Below are 14,237 nucleotides of genomic sequence, written 5' to 3' on the forward strand. Positions count from 1 at the left end.
CAAAAGGTTTGTAATGAAAAACAGCAGTCCCCTGCCCTAAGTTACTCACATCTCAGTTCTGTAAAGTAAAACCTTTGAATTTTTTTAACAATTTCTTCTGTTATTGAGCCCATATATAGTGGTAATAGGAAAGAGAATATTGAGAATACTTGATAGACTACAATATTTAGGGTATATATACAACATATACCCTAGTATATGTTGATTTATCCCTTTTAGACATTATCTGTTTTCTTTCTGGATAATGGTAAATGGGATGTTATCTTTTTTATGCCCTATCTTCTTCCCCTGTCCTTCTAATGTAGTTATTCCAAGTTTAGTTAAATCAATAATCACTGTATACTACACTGTATAGTTATATAGTATAACTATAATGTTCTTTGCAGTGCCAGATAGTGTACCATTATCACATTTTTCTTTAAAAAAAATACTCCTTTTCTGAAGTTACTTTGTTTCTTGGTTTGCATAATTTTCAGTAAATCTATCTTTGAATATTCAACTATTTTTCATGGAAGTGGAGATAGTACTTTTGGGGCAGTTTCACCAAAAGGTGATCCTTCTCCCATAAAGAGATCACATTCTTGGAGTGAAAGGGCCTGTTTTCCATATTCCTAACATGTGTTAGTATGACCATAACTCAAAGTAGACATGAGTGAAATGGGAGATCCAACCCTTATAACTGGAAGTTTATTGCTCATACCCAGAGTGCTTAGTAGTTATCCTGGTCTCCAAGTCCAGAAAGTTTATAGATAAACTGTGATGTGATATCCTATGATTCTAAGGAAGTAGGAATTTTATATTTCTGTTTGCACACTCTAAATAGGTATAATGTAGAGTAGGAACTGAAACTGAGGCTGTGAGAACCTAGGTATCTGCCTGTTCTACCAAAGATTTCCACTATTACATTGGATTTCCTAATGAGTCAGCCAGTTTATAAAAATACCCTTAAATCCCATGTAATCATAGCAGAGATTTGTAAACACAAAGCACCAGTTTTATAAAAGGATGTAGAAAACTTTCATTCCCCTATCTTTAAGATCCCTGTTGAATATGAGGTCACTTTTAGTTGTTAAAATACTTTTCTGTGAATTTTTCAAAATACTTTCTCTAGCTTGCATTAATACTTCTCTAAATTGCATTTCTCACTTTTTCCTAGATTAGTAAAATAATTTCATCTGATATCTTAATAATTAAAAACTAAACAGTTCCTTTTTTAATATTCAGAATTGTCTTAATTGTTTCAAGCAGTCTTTCTCAAATAATGAAAATGAAAAAACAAAATTTACAAGTTTTTTTTTACAAAAAAATCTTAAAAGATCAAGCAAACCACAGTTCTAAATTCTTGAGACTCGCCAATTCTTAGAAAAACTTCATTCAAAGAGAGAGACTATAGGCCTTTCTGGCAACTAAGTTTTGAAAAATCATAAGGAGGAGTGTTAGACATAAATTTAACAAAAAACTTTCGGAATTTATTTTTTAAAAGTCTAAGGAGCACAGGAAACTTGGTAATAACCTGTCAGGGACAAAGACAATACGTACATTACTTGTTAGGGTTGGAGTTTTTAAAAGTGGGAATGAAATCACACATATTTATTAGAATATTATACATCCATCCCAGAGTAAAAATCCAAATTGTTTATTGTCATTTAATAATGGCTTACATGTAAATTTGTACAGTTTTTATAGTTTATATACATGTTCAGTAGTAATACTGAAATATTTCTTAAGTATTTGTTTTCAGAATTAAATACCTAGATTTATAATAAAAACTACTGTAATAAACAAGGGGTGGGGAGAAGGAAATGAATTTTCATTAGTCTGATTACTTATTGTGAAGACAATTAGGGATATGCTCCAAAAATATAGTAAAAACAATGATTTGTTGTGCACATGGATTTTATAGATAAAACACTGCTGAAACATTTTTCTGTCTGTCTTTGTTTTCCTGAATAATCCTATAAGGGAAGAGCTGAGAAAGAGAATGGAAAAAAGTGGTAAAAGCCTATACAAGTTACTACTTTGGACTTTGATTTTCTGATTTATAGTGAAACTAGATAATCTCTAAAGTATTTTTTAGGTTTAAATGTTACCAACATATGAATAGGAGACAATTGTGGATGAGAGGTATATAAGGGGATTCAAATATAGAGCAAGGAAAATAGAAGCAAAGAGATGGAAGAAGACTAGAGAGGAAAAGATTTACTGAGTGCCTAGGATTGCAGATGAAATTTACATAACTGTTAGGCTGCAGGCATCAGGGTAAGGGGTGAGCCTGATAGACAAGCCCAGGCCTCACCAAAGGAGGCAAAGAGACCAACAGGTTCCGATCTGACAACATTCCAGAGCCTGATGGGATAACCCTCCCAACTAGAGCCCTTCCCCCAAGCTAAAGGATTAGTGGTAACTTTCCAGTACCTGGCTAAATGCCAATGAGAGACCCCCACGCACCCTAGATGAGCCAATCCTCACGCCACTGTACACCTTTGCTCTCCCTCTCACTGCCTTCTTTAAAAACTTGCTGCCTGCCCTGCTGGGTGTGACTTCCCCGGCCTGTGTTTCAGACCACGGAACATCACCCGGGGGTGGCATTCAAATAAACTACCTGGCCCTTGGTTGCTTCTCTTCGCCTGCTTACTTCGGTCAAAATTTATTGGAATTTATCTTACAGTAACTATCTAATATTTTTGTTACTGGAGTTGTTCCTACTCTCTTCTCCCAAATACAGATGTACTTTTCTCCACAAAGATAGCTTGACTAAACTAAGCTTTTATACATTAATATAGCCACACTAAGTATTCAATAAACATTTGTTTAATTTACTGACTTAAAGTATACCAGAGTTAATTATATAAAACAAGTTTCCCTTCAGCTCTCTTTTGAGTTTTTAACCATGACTTCGTGACCGTGCTGCTGTTTGTCTTTGTCTGCCAAATATAGTAAAAACAATGATTTGTTGTGCACATGGATTTTATAGATAAAACACTGCTGAAACTCTTTTCTGTCTTTTCTTTGTTTTCCTGAATAATCCTATAAGGGAAAAGCTGAGAAAGAGAATGGAAAAAAGTGGTAAAAGCCTATACACATGATCTGACATCTGTGATGTAGTATCCTTGTCATTGTAAGTGACTAATTCAGATTCATGCTTTTACCTCATTGACCCACTTTTACAGTCATACTCTCTTTTGCCTTGGGCTATTCATTATTTCCCTTGCACTAAGCGTAAATCTGTCATGGGTCAGATTTGGCTTGCCATCTTCCTACTATTCTCCCTTATTTGGTAAAAGTCAAATTGTATTTAGGACTCTGTTTTCAACTGATTTTGGAGACACATGCATTGGTAGGAAGTATCTGTTCCAGGCTGCCAAGTGAGTTACTAGCTTGGAGAATGCCATCTCATAACTCTTACTAGAAAGCAACAATTTTTAAAATACTATGCTTAGTCTCAGATCACTTATTCTTATCTATTCAAAAAACATTTGTGTTAGATTATATACTAATTTTATAGAGATAAAAATGTGAATATGATATGGTCTCTGCTCTCAAGAAGCTTGGTCTAGTGATAACATGACAGGCATAATGCAGTTATTAGAAAACCTGTGGTAGAATTTTATACCAAAAAAAGGGAGTAGTTGTTATACTGTGGGGTGGAGCTGATGGAGTAAATAGTCTAGGATTATGAGGATGATTCAGTAACATTAATACACTACATTAACATGTCAAAGGAGAAGAACCAGGTAGGTGTAGATGTAGGAAAAATTGGATAAAATTCAGCACCTATACAGATAATTGAATAGGAATAGGAGGGAACTTAACTTGAAGGAGAGTATCCATTAGGAGATTATAGCATTAGTGGAGAAATATCCCATTAAATTTAAAAACAAGATAGGGTAGCTCCTATCTCCATTATTATTTGTTAATACAATAAGAAGAGAAATAGAAATGACATGTAAGATTGGAAAGGAGGAACTAAACTGATATTTGATGATGATAAGATTTTTTTTACCTGGAAAACCTAGAACAATGAACTAAGTAAACTAAATTTTGAAAAGTAGTTAATCAGAAGTGAAATACACAGACACTGGTTTTCCTGTTATACACTGGCAATGATAAAGTAGACAATGAAATAGAAAACATCCATTTCACAAAAACCCAAGTCAAAAATTTTTATTTAAATGTGCAACACTTTTGTGGGGGAAATTTTTACATTTTACTAATGCAAATGTCAGTCTTTATCAAATTAATACTAATGAAATCCTATTAAATCTCAATGCTGTTTTTCATAGAATCTTATAAATGTCCTAAAATTCATAGAAAAGAGTGATGTATAGGACCACTCAGAACAAGTTAGAAAACAAAAACATAAAAGAGGAGCTTGCACTAAAAGAATTAAGATAATAATAAAGCTATGGTAATATTAAAAAGGTTTTAATGACACAGGAATAAACATATGGGTTAATGGGACAGAATAGACTCCAAAAGTAGACCCACACGTAATGGGCATCTAGTATACCATAGAGATCAGTGGGAAATGATAAGCTCCTCAGTAATTGTTGGGATAATTGATGATCAGTATGGGAAGACTATAAATATTCAGGGGACCTCAAGGAATATCAAAGGACAACCTATTAAAGTTTAGCAAGATTTCTAAAGATAAGAGTGATATACAAAAATTGATAGCATTCATATATGAATAATAGCCTATTAACAGATATAATTTGAAAATACTACATTCACTCTAACAGCAAATACTCGAAGGCATTTAAGCATCTAATAAAAGACCATCATAAAGAATATTATAAAGTGGTTTTGAAAGAAAACCCAGTGATAGATATGGCTGCAAAAGCAAAATTCATCAAATGAGATTGCATCAAACTAAAAACTTCACCACCACAAAGGAAATAATCTACAAAACGAAAAGATAACCTATGGTAGTTATCAAAGTAATTATAGTAATAGATTATGATCAGTTGAATACTATTGGTGCCCATGAATGCATACAGATATAAATAAATTAAAGATCAGATATTGACAGTTTCAAAGTTTGTTCCCACAAAATACTTAATACAAAAGAAAAAGAGTAACTCTCTTAGAGAAAACTGGCCGATACCAGTTTAATCAAGTGACAAGGGAATGTCAACAAAAATGGGACAAATCAAAATCATGTACCACCTCTTAGGATGCATTAAGAACACAAGATCTCTTATCTGTTTTTCTTGTCAATGATGTATAACCTGAACTTGAGTCAGACACAGACTAATCTGACAAATTCAATGGAAGAATGTTCTGTGAAATAACTGGCTTGTAACCTTTTTTGGGGGTGGGTATCATTAATGTACAATTACATAAGCAACATTATGGTAACGACTCTCCCCATTATCAAGTCCCCACCACATACCCCATTACAGTCACTGTCCATCAGCAGAGTAAGATGCTATAGAATCACCACTTGTCTTCTCTGTGTTGTACTGCCTTCCCCGTGCTCCCCCTCCCCCATATTATGTGGAGAGAAAATGAGAATGAAGGGTAGCATCTTACTTAATGTTTCAGATTTGTTTTGTAGGTCTTAGAAATATCAGGTACATTTATATTAATTAGAAGCACAGAATACATGTCAAAGTAATCATTTGTCCTTTTTTGGATTCTCTGTTAATACAGCTGAATGCACAAGTTTAAAAAAATGTATTATATGATTATTTTTTGTCATCTATAGGCTGATAGGTGTATGTCAATATAATTGTAGCTTAAAGCAATTAAAATTTTTTTCTTAATTTCTTTAATTTCTTGTTTTAGTAATCCTAAATTGGATAGTCGGAGAGTCAATAAAAAATTCAACAATGATGCCTCACTTAGAATTCATAATCTATCCATTTTGGTGAGACAGATAAAATTTTATTACCAGGTAAGTGGTCCCTTTTTTCATCTGTTAATTTCATAACTGCTTCATATTCATATTTTTGTGATATTTAGTATCAATCAACTAATATATATTAAATTCTTGTTATGTACCAGATCAGATCTTTTTGCTGGAGAGAGCAGGAATAATATAGTTTATTTCTTATGCAATATTAATGCACTTCATAATTATCTAATTTCACAAATAATTGATAAATTTTTAAAACCAGTTCCCAGTTTCCTGAGAACTCACATAGTGTAACACTTTGTAGCTTACTTGAATTTGCCTTTGAAAAATATACTTTCTGTCATCCTTTTTAAAACTTAAGTTGGTTGCATATTTCAGAGTTTAAATATGAGCATTTGTAAGGCTATCAATATGCCTCTTAGAATTGCTATAGCTGCATCACACACATTTTGATATGTTATATTTTTTAAAGTGTTTATGCATTTTCTAATTTTTGTTATGATTTCGTATTTTACTTAATGTTATTTGGAAATATGCTTTTAGATTGCAAACATTTGGTATTTTTCAATCAGCCTTTTTTGGTTTTTATTTTTGTCAAAGAATATAGTTTGTATGATACTGATTTTTTGACATTTGTTAACAATTATTTGCCCTGACCTAGTATTTTGTCAGTTTTCATTATTGCTTGACATACACTTGAGAAAAATGTGTACTCACCAATTGTTTGGGTGAGTCAGAGCAAGCTTGTTTGTTAAATATATTATTCTTTTGTTAAATATATTCTTTTATTAAATATATTAGTCTTTTGCAGCCTAATTTTGTCCCTTGATCTATTACTTAGTGAGAAAGATGACTTGAAATCTCCCATTTTGATAACAGTTTTGTCAAATTTTCATTTATACAGTTTAAAGCTATGTTATTGGTACATGAATTTAAAATTGTTTAATTATTCTGCACAATTATACATTTATCAGTAATTGTTTCCTCATATTTTTCTTTCTACTGGTTTAAACATTTTCAAAGAATATGGTTTGTGTGGTACTGATTTTCTCTTCTCTTTTTTTAGAGGCCACTCTCAAAATTTTACCTTTCATACTTAGCATAGCAAAGACCAAAATTAATCAAGATTTTTTCTCTTTTATAGAATAGTACTATGGCCTTTAAATGCTTTATGTCCAGTTATTCCCCTGTGACTTTTAACCAGTTCTTTTCTTATACTTTCTTTTTTTTAACTCATAAATTAGATATCGAAAGTACTATTAAATACATAAACTCAGTGTTTCTTTAGATCAAGCTCCATGTCTTCCTTTTTTCAGCATCTCCTGGTTTTCTTATGTATCTCAGGCCTGCCTTTGTATAAGTTTCTTACTGAAGTACAACCTTAAATGTTTGTTTAGAGAGAGCTTGTTGATAGTAAAGTTTCTAAGTGTTCATTTGTCCTGAAAATGTCTTTATTTTACTCTTGTTCGTGAACGATAATTTTACTGGGTATGCAGTTCTTTGTTAACAATTTCTTTTCTCTCAGTGTTTTGTAGTTTTTATTCTTCTATCTCTGGCTTACTTTTTATTTTGGAGAAGTCAGCTGTAAGCATAATTTTTGTTTTAAGTTTAAATTTCTTATTTATGTCCATAGTAGCTGCTAATATTCTCTCTTTTAAAAGCATCTTTTCTATTCTGTTAACCTGATATTACTCAGATATTGATATTGCATGTGTATTAGATTTTCTTACTTTGTCTTCCACATTTATTAAACTTTCTTTTACACTATGAGTCTTCTGCTTCACTGAGTATTTTTTCAGGACTTTCTCTCCACTTTGCTAATTTGCCCCTTGTGTGTCAAATCTTCTGTTTTATTCATTGGTTAAGTTTTGACTCTGAGTGACTGTATCTTTCATTCCTAGAAGTTGTGCTTGATTCTTTTTATGTCTGCTTTTTCACTTTGTTTATTAGTCATAGTTTTAATTCCTTCCTGTATTTCCTCAGAATTTAAACATTTTTTGTTTTGGGTTTTATGTCTGATACTTCCAAAATCTAAAATCAGATCTGTGGGGGTCTGAATCTCACCTTTATTTCTGCTTGCTGTTTCTCAGGATGATGGTGGCAGTGGTGTGTATGTATGTTTTAATTGTGAGCTCATTTTGTGTGGGAAATTTATTTGTGGGAGCACAGTTTACACTTTGTCTAGATCAAAAATGCATTGCTTCAGAGACGATTCATTTCTTTTTCTGTAGCCTACCCAGAACCACTTTTAATTTATTTTAAAGCAACTTTATGTTATTTTAGAAGCAACATTTGTATACTGTAGAAAACTAAAAAAAAAAAGTAAAAGGTACAAACATAGTTACAGTTAAAGTGCCAGGAGACTGCCACTATTAGAACCTGCGTATTTGGGCTCCTGGATCTCTTTTTCTGTGTTTCTGTATATGTAAATTATATATTTATATGTTGACATTTTTTTTTTAAGATTGGGACTACATTATTGCAAATCATTAGGGAAACAACCCTCCTCAGTCTGTACCAAAAGCCAAGAAAAATGATGTCTTCCTTGTCTTCCTTTGCAGAGTTCAGGTTTTTTATTTTGTTTTTTTTTAGCTGAATATTATTTTTTTTACTTTGTTGAGTTCACTCATATATTTTAAAAGGTTAAAAAAAAATTATCCAGCATTTTTTAATTCCTTTCTAATGTCTAGCACTTATTGTTCCCAGAAGTAAAAACCTGTGTTAGGTTTTTTTTATAAACTTAATTTAATAGTTGCCAATATTCTGGCTTTCATTTTCCTCCAGATTATTTCAGTGAATTAGGTTTTACAGTATATCTGTTTTTTTATTGTTTTTTCATATCGTATGTCTAGATAGTTTAAACAAAAGACTAGAGTAAGTGGTACAGTGACTTATCTTGACAACCTTTATCAGTTTTGTCCTTATTAGAGAAAGAAGCTGGATTTCTAGTTTCATACTATTTTTAGGGAGGTGGAAATTTCCCTTAAAAATTTCAGTGAAACTTTTTTGGGGGAAAAAGTCATAACATGGATGGATTTAGAGGGTGTTATGCTCAGTGAAAAAAGCCAGGTGGAGAAAGACAAATACTATACGATTTCATTTATTTGTGGAGTATAAAAACAAAGCAAAACAGAAGCAACAAAATAGCAGTAGACTCAGACACAAAAAAGGGACTAGTGGTTACCAAGAGGGAAGGGTTGGGATGGATTGTGGGGGAGGGTGAAGGGAATAAAGGGGCACAATAATTTGCAATCACAATACAAGTTGGTCCTGGGGTTGGTAGTTCAGCATGGAGAATATAGCCAATGTTTCTGTAACATCTTACTATGTTCATAAATAGTAACCACACTAGAGAGGGTGAGGATTTAACAATATGGGTAACTGTTGAACCACTGTGTTGTATATCTGAAACCAATATAATATTATATGTCAACAATACTTGAATTCAAAAAAAAGGCAAAGGGAGTTCTGCATCAGAATCTTAAATCCATTGTCAATACAACCTACTTCTATATTGTACACTTAACGTTTTCTTTTAACAGCTTTATTGAGATAAAATTCACATACCATAATAATAACCCATTTATCTTGTCCAATTCAATAGTTAGTAAATTTACAGAGTTGTGCAAGCATCAACACAACCAATTTTAGGAGATTTTTATCACTGCCTAAAGAAACCCTGTATCTACTAGTAGTCACTCTCCATTTCCCCCAACCCTGCATACACATCTGCCACCATCCTTACCTGCCTCTACCACTGCCACCCCAGCCTTAGGCAGCTGAGCTGTTTTGTTTCTGTAGTTTTCCCTATTCTGGATATTTCATAAAAATGGAATTATACAGTGGTCTTTTGTTACTGCTTTCACTTCACATAATGATTTCAAGGTTCATCCATGTCGTAGCATGTGGTAGTATTTCATTCTTTTTTATTAAACTACTACTTTCTTGTTCGTCTTCTCATGCCCAAGGCAACTGTTAAAGTTATCTTTGTATTAGTCATGTTAATTTAATGAAGTTATAGCTGTAAAAAAATTTGATTTGAGGAAGAGAGAATTGTGAAATCTATCAGTTCAGCAGTTTAATGAAGTGGTTCTCAATGGAAGGTGATTTTATTCCCTGAGAGGCATTCAGTAATGACTGGAGATAGTTTGGGTTGTCACACTAGAGGTATACTGATTTAATGGAAAGAAGCCACGAATGCACCTAAGCATCCTATAGTGCACAGGACAGTTCTCCATAACTATGAATTATGTAGCCCAAAATGTTAGTAGTGCCAATGTTGAGAAGCCAAAATGTTAATAGTGCCAAGACGATACTATTATTTTTAGCAATTTGACTTGGCTATCAACTTTGTTTTAAACAGATCTAAGTTTTTCATTAATGTTTGCTGGATGACCAGTTATACCCTTTTCATTAATCTAAGTTTGTATAGCAGTGGACTAAGGTCTGGAAGGGATCAAATATCTTAACATTTTGTCAATATTGTTTAAGATGTTTAAAACACAAAGTATTACCAAGGGTTGAATTTTCCTTTGTACCACTACAGTTTACCATACAATCTCTAGCCTGCCTTATGCTTCATATTCTTAGATAAAATGTTTCTAAGGTCCTTCTAAAGAAATAGGTTAACCATCTCATTTACATAATTAATTGGCTTACTAAAATAATGTTTTATTCTCATGTTTATTACCCAGACACACATGGCATGGTTTAATATATGACAGGTTTCAAGTTAACAAAGTCTAAAGTATTGCTGTTCTTACCATCTCTTAAATTACCCATCTCTTGGAAAAATCCAGTTTTCTACAAAAATCTTTCCAGAAGTATTAATAATATTTTTTTATATCTTACACATCTCTCAGAAAAAGCATTTGAAGTAAAATATTTTAATATGTTTTGATATTCTGACTCAAAAGGAAAATGAATTTGGGTAGGTTAAAATTCACAATGTTTGTTTCCAATTCTTTTTTTAATGAGCTGGTAAGCATCAAGGTTACCTTGCAAAAAGGATTCCCAGGGTGACAGGAAACTTGACAGAATACTCTTAAGAAGATTGTTAGTGGGGGGAATTATTTACGTAATAACAAAGGGTTTGTTTCATAAAATGTAAATTACCTAAGAACTTTGTAATATGTAAAATTACCCAGGCAATCAAAACAAATCATAATTTGATTATCAGAGACATAGTTTACAAGTAAAAATCTTAGTCCTTTTTTTTGAACTCTGTCAAGAGCTATTGTTTGGAATGACTGCACTGGCTGCAGTTTAAATAAGTACTAAAAGCAGTATGGTAGTGTTTCACCCACCATTAAAATAATGATCTGAATCATTTCGGGGTCAAAAAGAAAGCATACTTTACAATTAGGAAATTTAAATTTATTAGGAAGGTTTTGCATGATTGATGTAACTAATATTAAAAACAAAAACCAAGTCTAGTACCATTAATCTAGTTGTCAGAAAAAGCATTTCTTTAAGGCTTTTTCTTTAACATCTCCTGTAACAAGCAACATTTGCCATAATAATAAAACTCAGTAGTCAAGGAAATGAGACCCTTTGCTCTACAACAAATGCTTTATGTTTTGTCATATTTTTGACACTTTGGTCAGATGTTCTTTCCCTTAATGCTATGCATTTAATTTTTTTCTATAGTCTGCTAAAATTATGGTAACAGTCTTAAATCTTTTCACTAGTAGTAGAAATACAAATAGTATGATAGATGTAATTATGTTCAAAATTTTAAAATAGATTATTAGAGTCTCAAAGGAGAGACTGTCATTCCAGTATATTGTAGAAACTTTTAAAACCCATATTTAGTACTATAGAAGTGAACTTATAGTAATAATATTTTGCTCAGTGTGTGATTCAGCAAAGGGAAATAAGCTCAGACCTTTGCCAGCAATATCATTTGACTTCTTACTGTGAAGGAAGTGTTACAGATAACTTACAAGTGTTACAGATAACTTACAAGAAGGAGAAGGCTAGTTTAAGTTATCTTTGAATAGTAACTAAATAATGTCTGTGTTTGGCACAAACATGAAATACCCTTTCTTACAATGGTTCAGTAGCGTGAACTTTAACACACAGAAACTTTAATGTGTATTAATAAAATTTTTAGGTGGTCAACTAAAAATTAGAGTAATATAACATTTTTATAGAGAAATTATACAAACCAACTAAAAATAATAGGAATTAAATTGCTTGTATTATGTTTCAAAGCACCTCTATTATTATTTTCCTATTAACATAATTTCTGCTAGCTCTTTCTTGTCCTTTTTCTTTTTATAAAGTATTGCTATTCTCCAAATCTTTCTCAGCTGTCTTCCTACCAGGGTAGAATTTTGACCTAGTCAGCTTTAGTGGTCCCGGAAACACTCCAATTCTCTGTATTTGAATGCCTGCATACTTTTAAAAAATTGCAACCTTTCTATCTTCACCTCCACCAACACTCCTCATTCTCTGCTTTGTTTTTATCCTTAGCAGTTATCAACAAAAACATTTACTTATTTTCTGTCTACCCCTTCAGTAAATTTACTAATACATAAATTCCATGAGCAAGTGTTTTGTTTGATCATTGCTGTATCTCCAGAGTCAAAAACAATGTCTGTCAGAAAATCAACATGCAATAAATATTTCTTGAATGAATGACTGTTCTGATTTTCTCAAAACTTTCTCCTTTTTCAATTGTATTGCTAAAATTCTTTTCTCTATACACTTTTTATAAGTTTTTATCACTTTAGTAACCAATTCAAGAAGTATCTTTACTACTTCATGTACATGTATTATCCTTAACCCATCAACTAATTAGTTCCATCTACTTAAAATCATTTATCTTGAGCTCATTTATATATTATTTTTCCATTTGTTTAGCACCTTAATAATGAACATCTTTAGAACTACGTGATGTCTTGGAAGTCTGGGGATGATACAATAGAGCTTTAACAATACCCATCAGTTTTTTTTTAGCCTCTGATCTCTTACGTCTTGTATATCTTTTAATGTTACCTATAAGACTGGAATAAAGAAATAGGATTTTTTTCCAAAAATATAGCTGGAAACCTCTGAAGAACCAATAGAATGAAATACAAGGTTTAGAATAAGTAGGGTGAAAGGAAAGGAGCGACACACAGCAGCAATTCACCAGAGAAATCCGCTTTATTAGGAAAGGTGCTGGGTTATATAGGAAGGGGCATAGGGTGATTGTGGTGTTACTTCTATGGGGCTGTTGGCTGTTGGGTAGGTGCTAGGATTGGGAGGGGGGCGAGAGGTGATTGGGCTTCAGGTGGCGCTGGCAGGAACCGAGGACCCCGAAGAGAAGCCGGAAGTTTGCCATCTTACTTGTGGGGGCCCTTCATTCCCCCCTTTTTCCTCTATGGGGTTGTGGATGTTGCTTTCTCTCTGACTGCTTCCTGCTGAACGGGGGCAGAGAAGGGAGTGAGGGCTTGAGGATTGGGAGGAAAGGGTTGATAGGACTCCCCACAGTAAGGATGAGTAGATGTGGACTTCTTCAGGTTGGAAATCAATGAAGGTTCCCTGTAACCATAGGTCGAGGACCTGTTGATTCCAATGGTGCCAAGAGGATATGGGTGTCAGGAGCCAGACATCTGCGGCCATTGTTTCCAGTTTCTAGTGGAGAGAGGGGTCCATCTCAGAGTGTGGTGAGGAGGTCACGTGAGAGTGAGGGATCTTCTGTGGCCAGAAGCTGGTAGTTCCTGAGTAAAAGCTGGTTGAAAGCTTGATTAGAGATTTTTCCGACTTGGGATTTGTTGAACTTTATTATACAGGGTAAGAAGAGACAGGCGAGAAGAATGATTATTACGGGGCCTACGATGGGCCAGAGCCAGGTGAGGAGGGGGTTTGTTAATATTGACGAGAATGGGTTGAAATTGGAAGCAGAGTGGAGACTGGAGGCAAGGTCAGTGAGTTTGGTGATGTCAGTTTCTACAATGCCGGATTCGTTGGTGTAATAGCAGCACTCTTCCTGGAGGAAGACGCAGGTGCTGCCCTTCTCGGCTGTAAGCAGATCTAGGGCCCGCCAGTTTTGAAGGGTGACCTTAGCTAGCGAAGTGACCTGTCTTTGGAGAGAAGCTAGGGAATCGGCAGTGGATGTCAGGGCTCCCTCAAGTTTGGCGTTGAGATCTCTAACTGCCCATAGAGAGTGACCCAAGGCTTCTCCCGAAAACCCTGCCCCAATGGCTGAGGTGATCAAAGAGATACCGACCATGATGGGAAGGAAAGCAGCCCTTTTTGTGCACGAGGGCAAGGGAGGTTGGAGCTCAGGAAATTCTGCCATGCTGTAAAGTGTAAGCTGTGGGATTAGGGTGACGAGAATGCAGGGTGTATCGGAGTTGGGAGGCAGTGAGTTGAAAAGACTGCCATT

At 33.8% G+C, this 14,237-nt stretch overlaps 1 protein-coding gene across 1 annotated transcript in view; it reads left to right on the plus strand.

The window, feature by feature from the left end:
* The window catches only part of LOC108388320 (girdin-like), a 101,018-nt gene that overhangs the window by 9,950 nt on the left and 76,831 nt on the right, over positions 1–14,237 (plus strand). The window contains 1 exon segment of the mRNA XM_073240088.1: positions 5,791–5,899. Coding sequence (XP_073096189.1) covers positions 5,791–5,899 — 109 coding nt within the window.

Source organism: Manis javanica, chromosome 1 (assembly GCF_040802235.1).
Source record: "Manis javanica isolate MJ-LG chromosome 1, MJ_LKY, whole genome shotgun sequence".
Classification (NCBI taxonomy): Eukaryota; Metazoa; Chordata; class Mammalia; order Pholidota; family Manidae; genus Manis; species Manis javanica.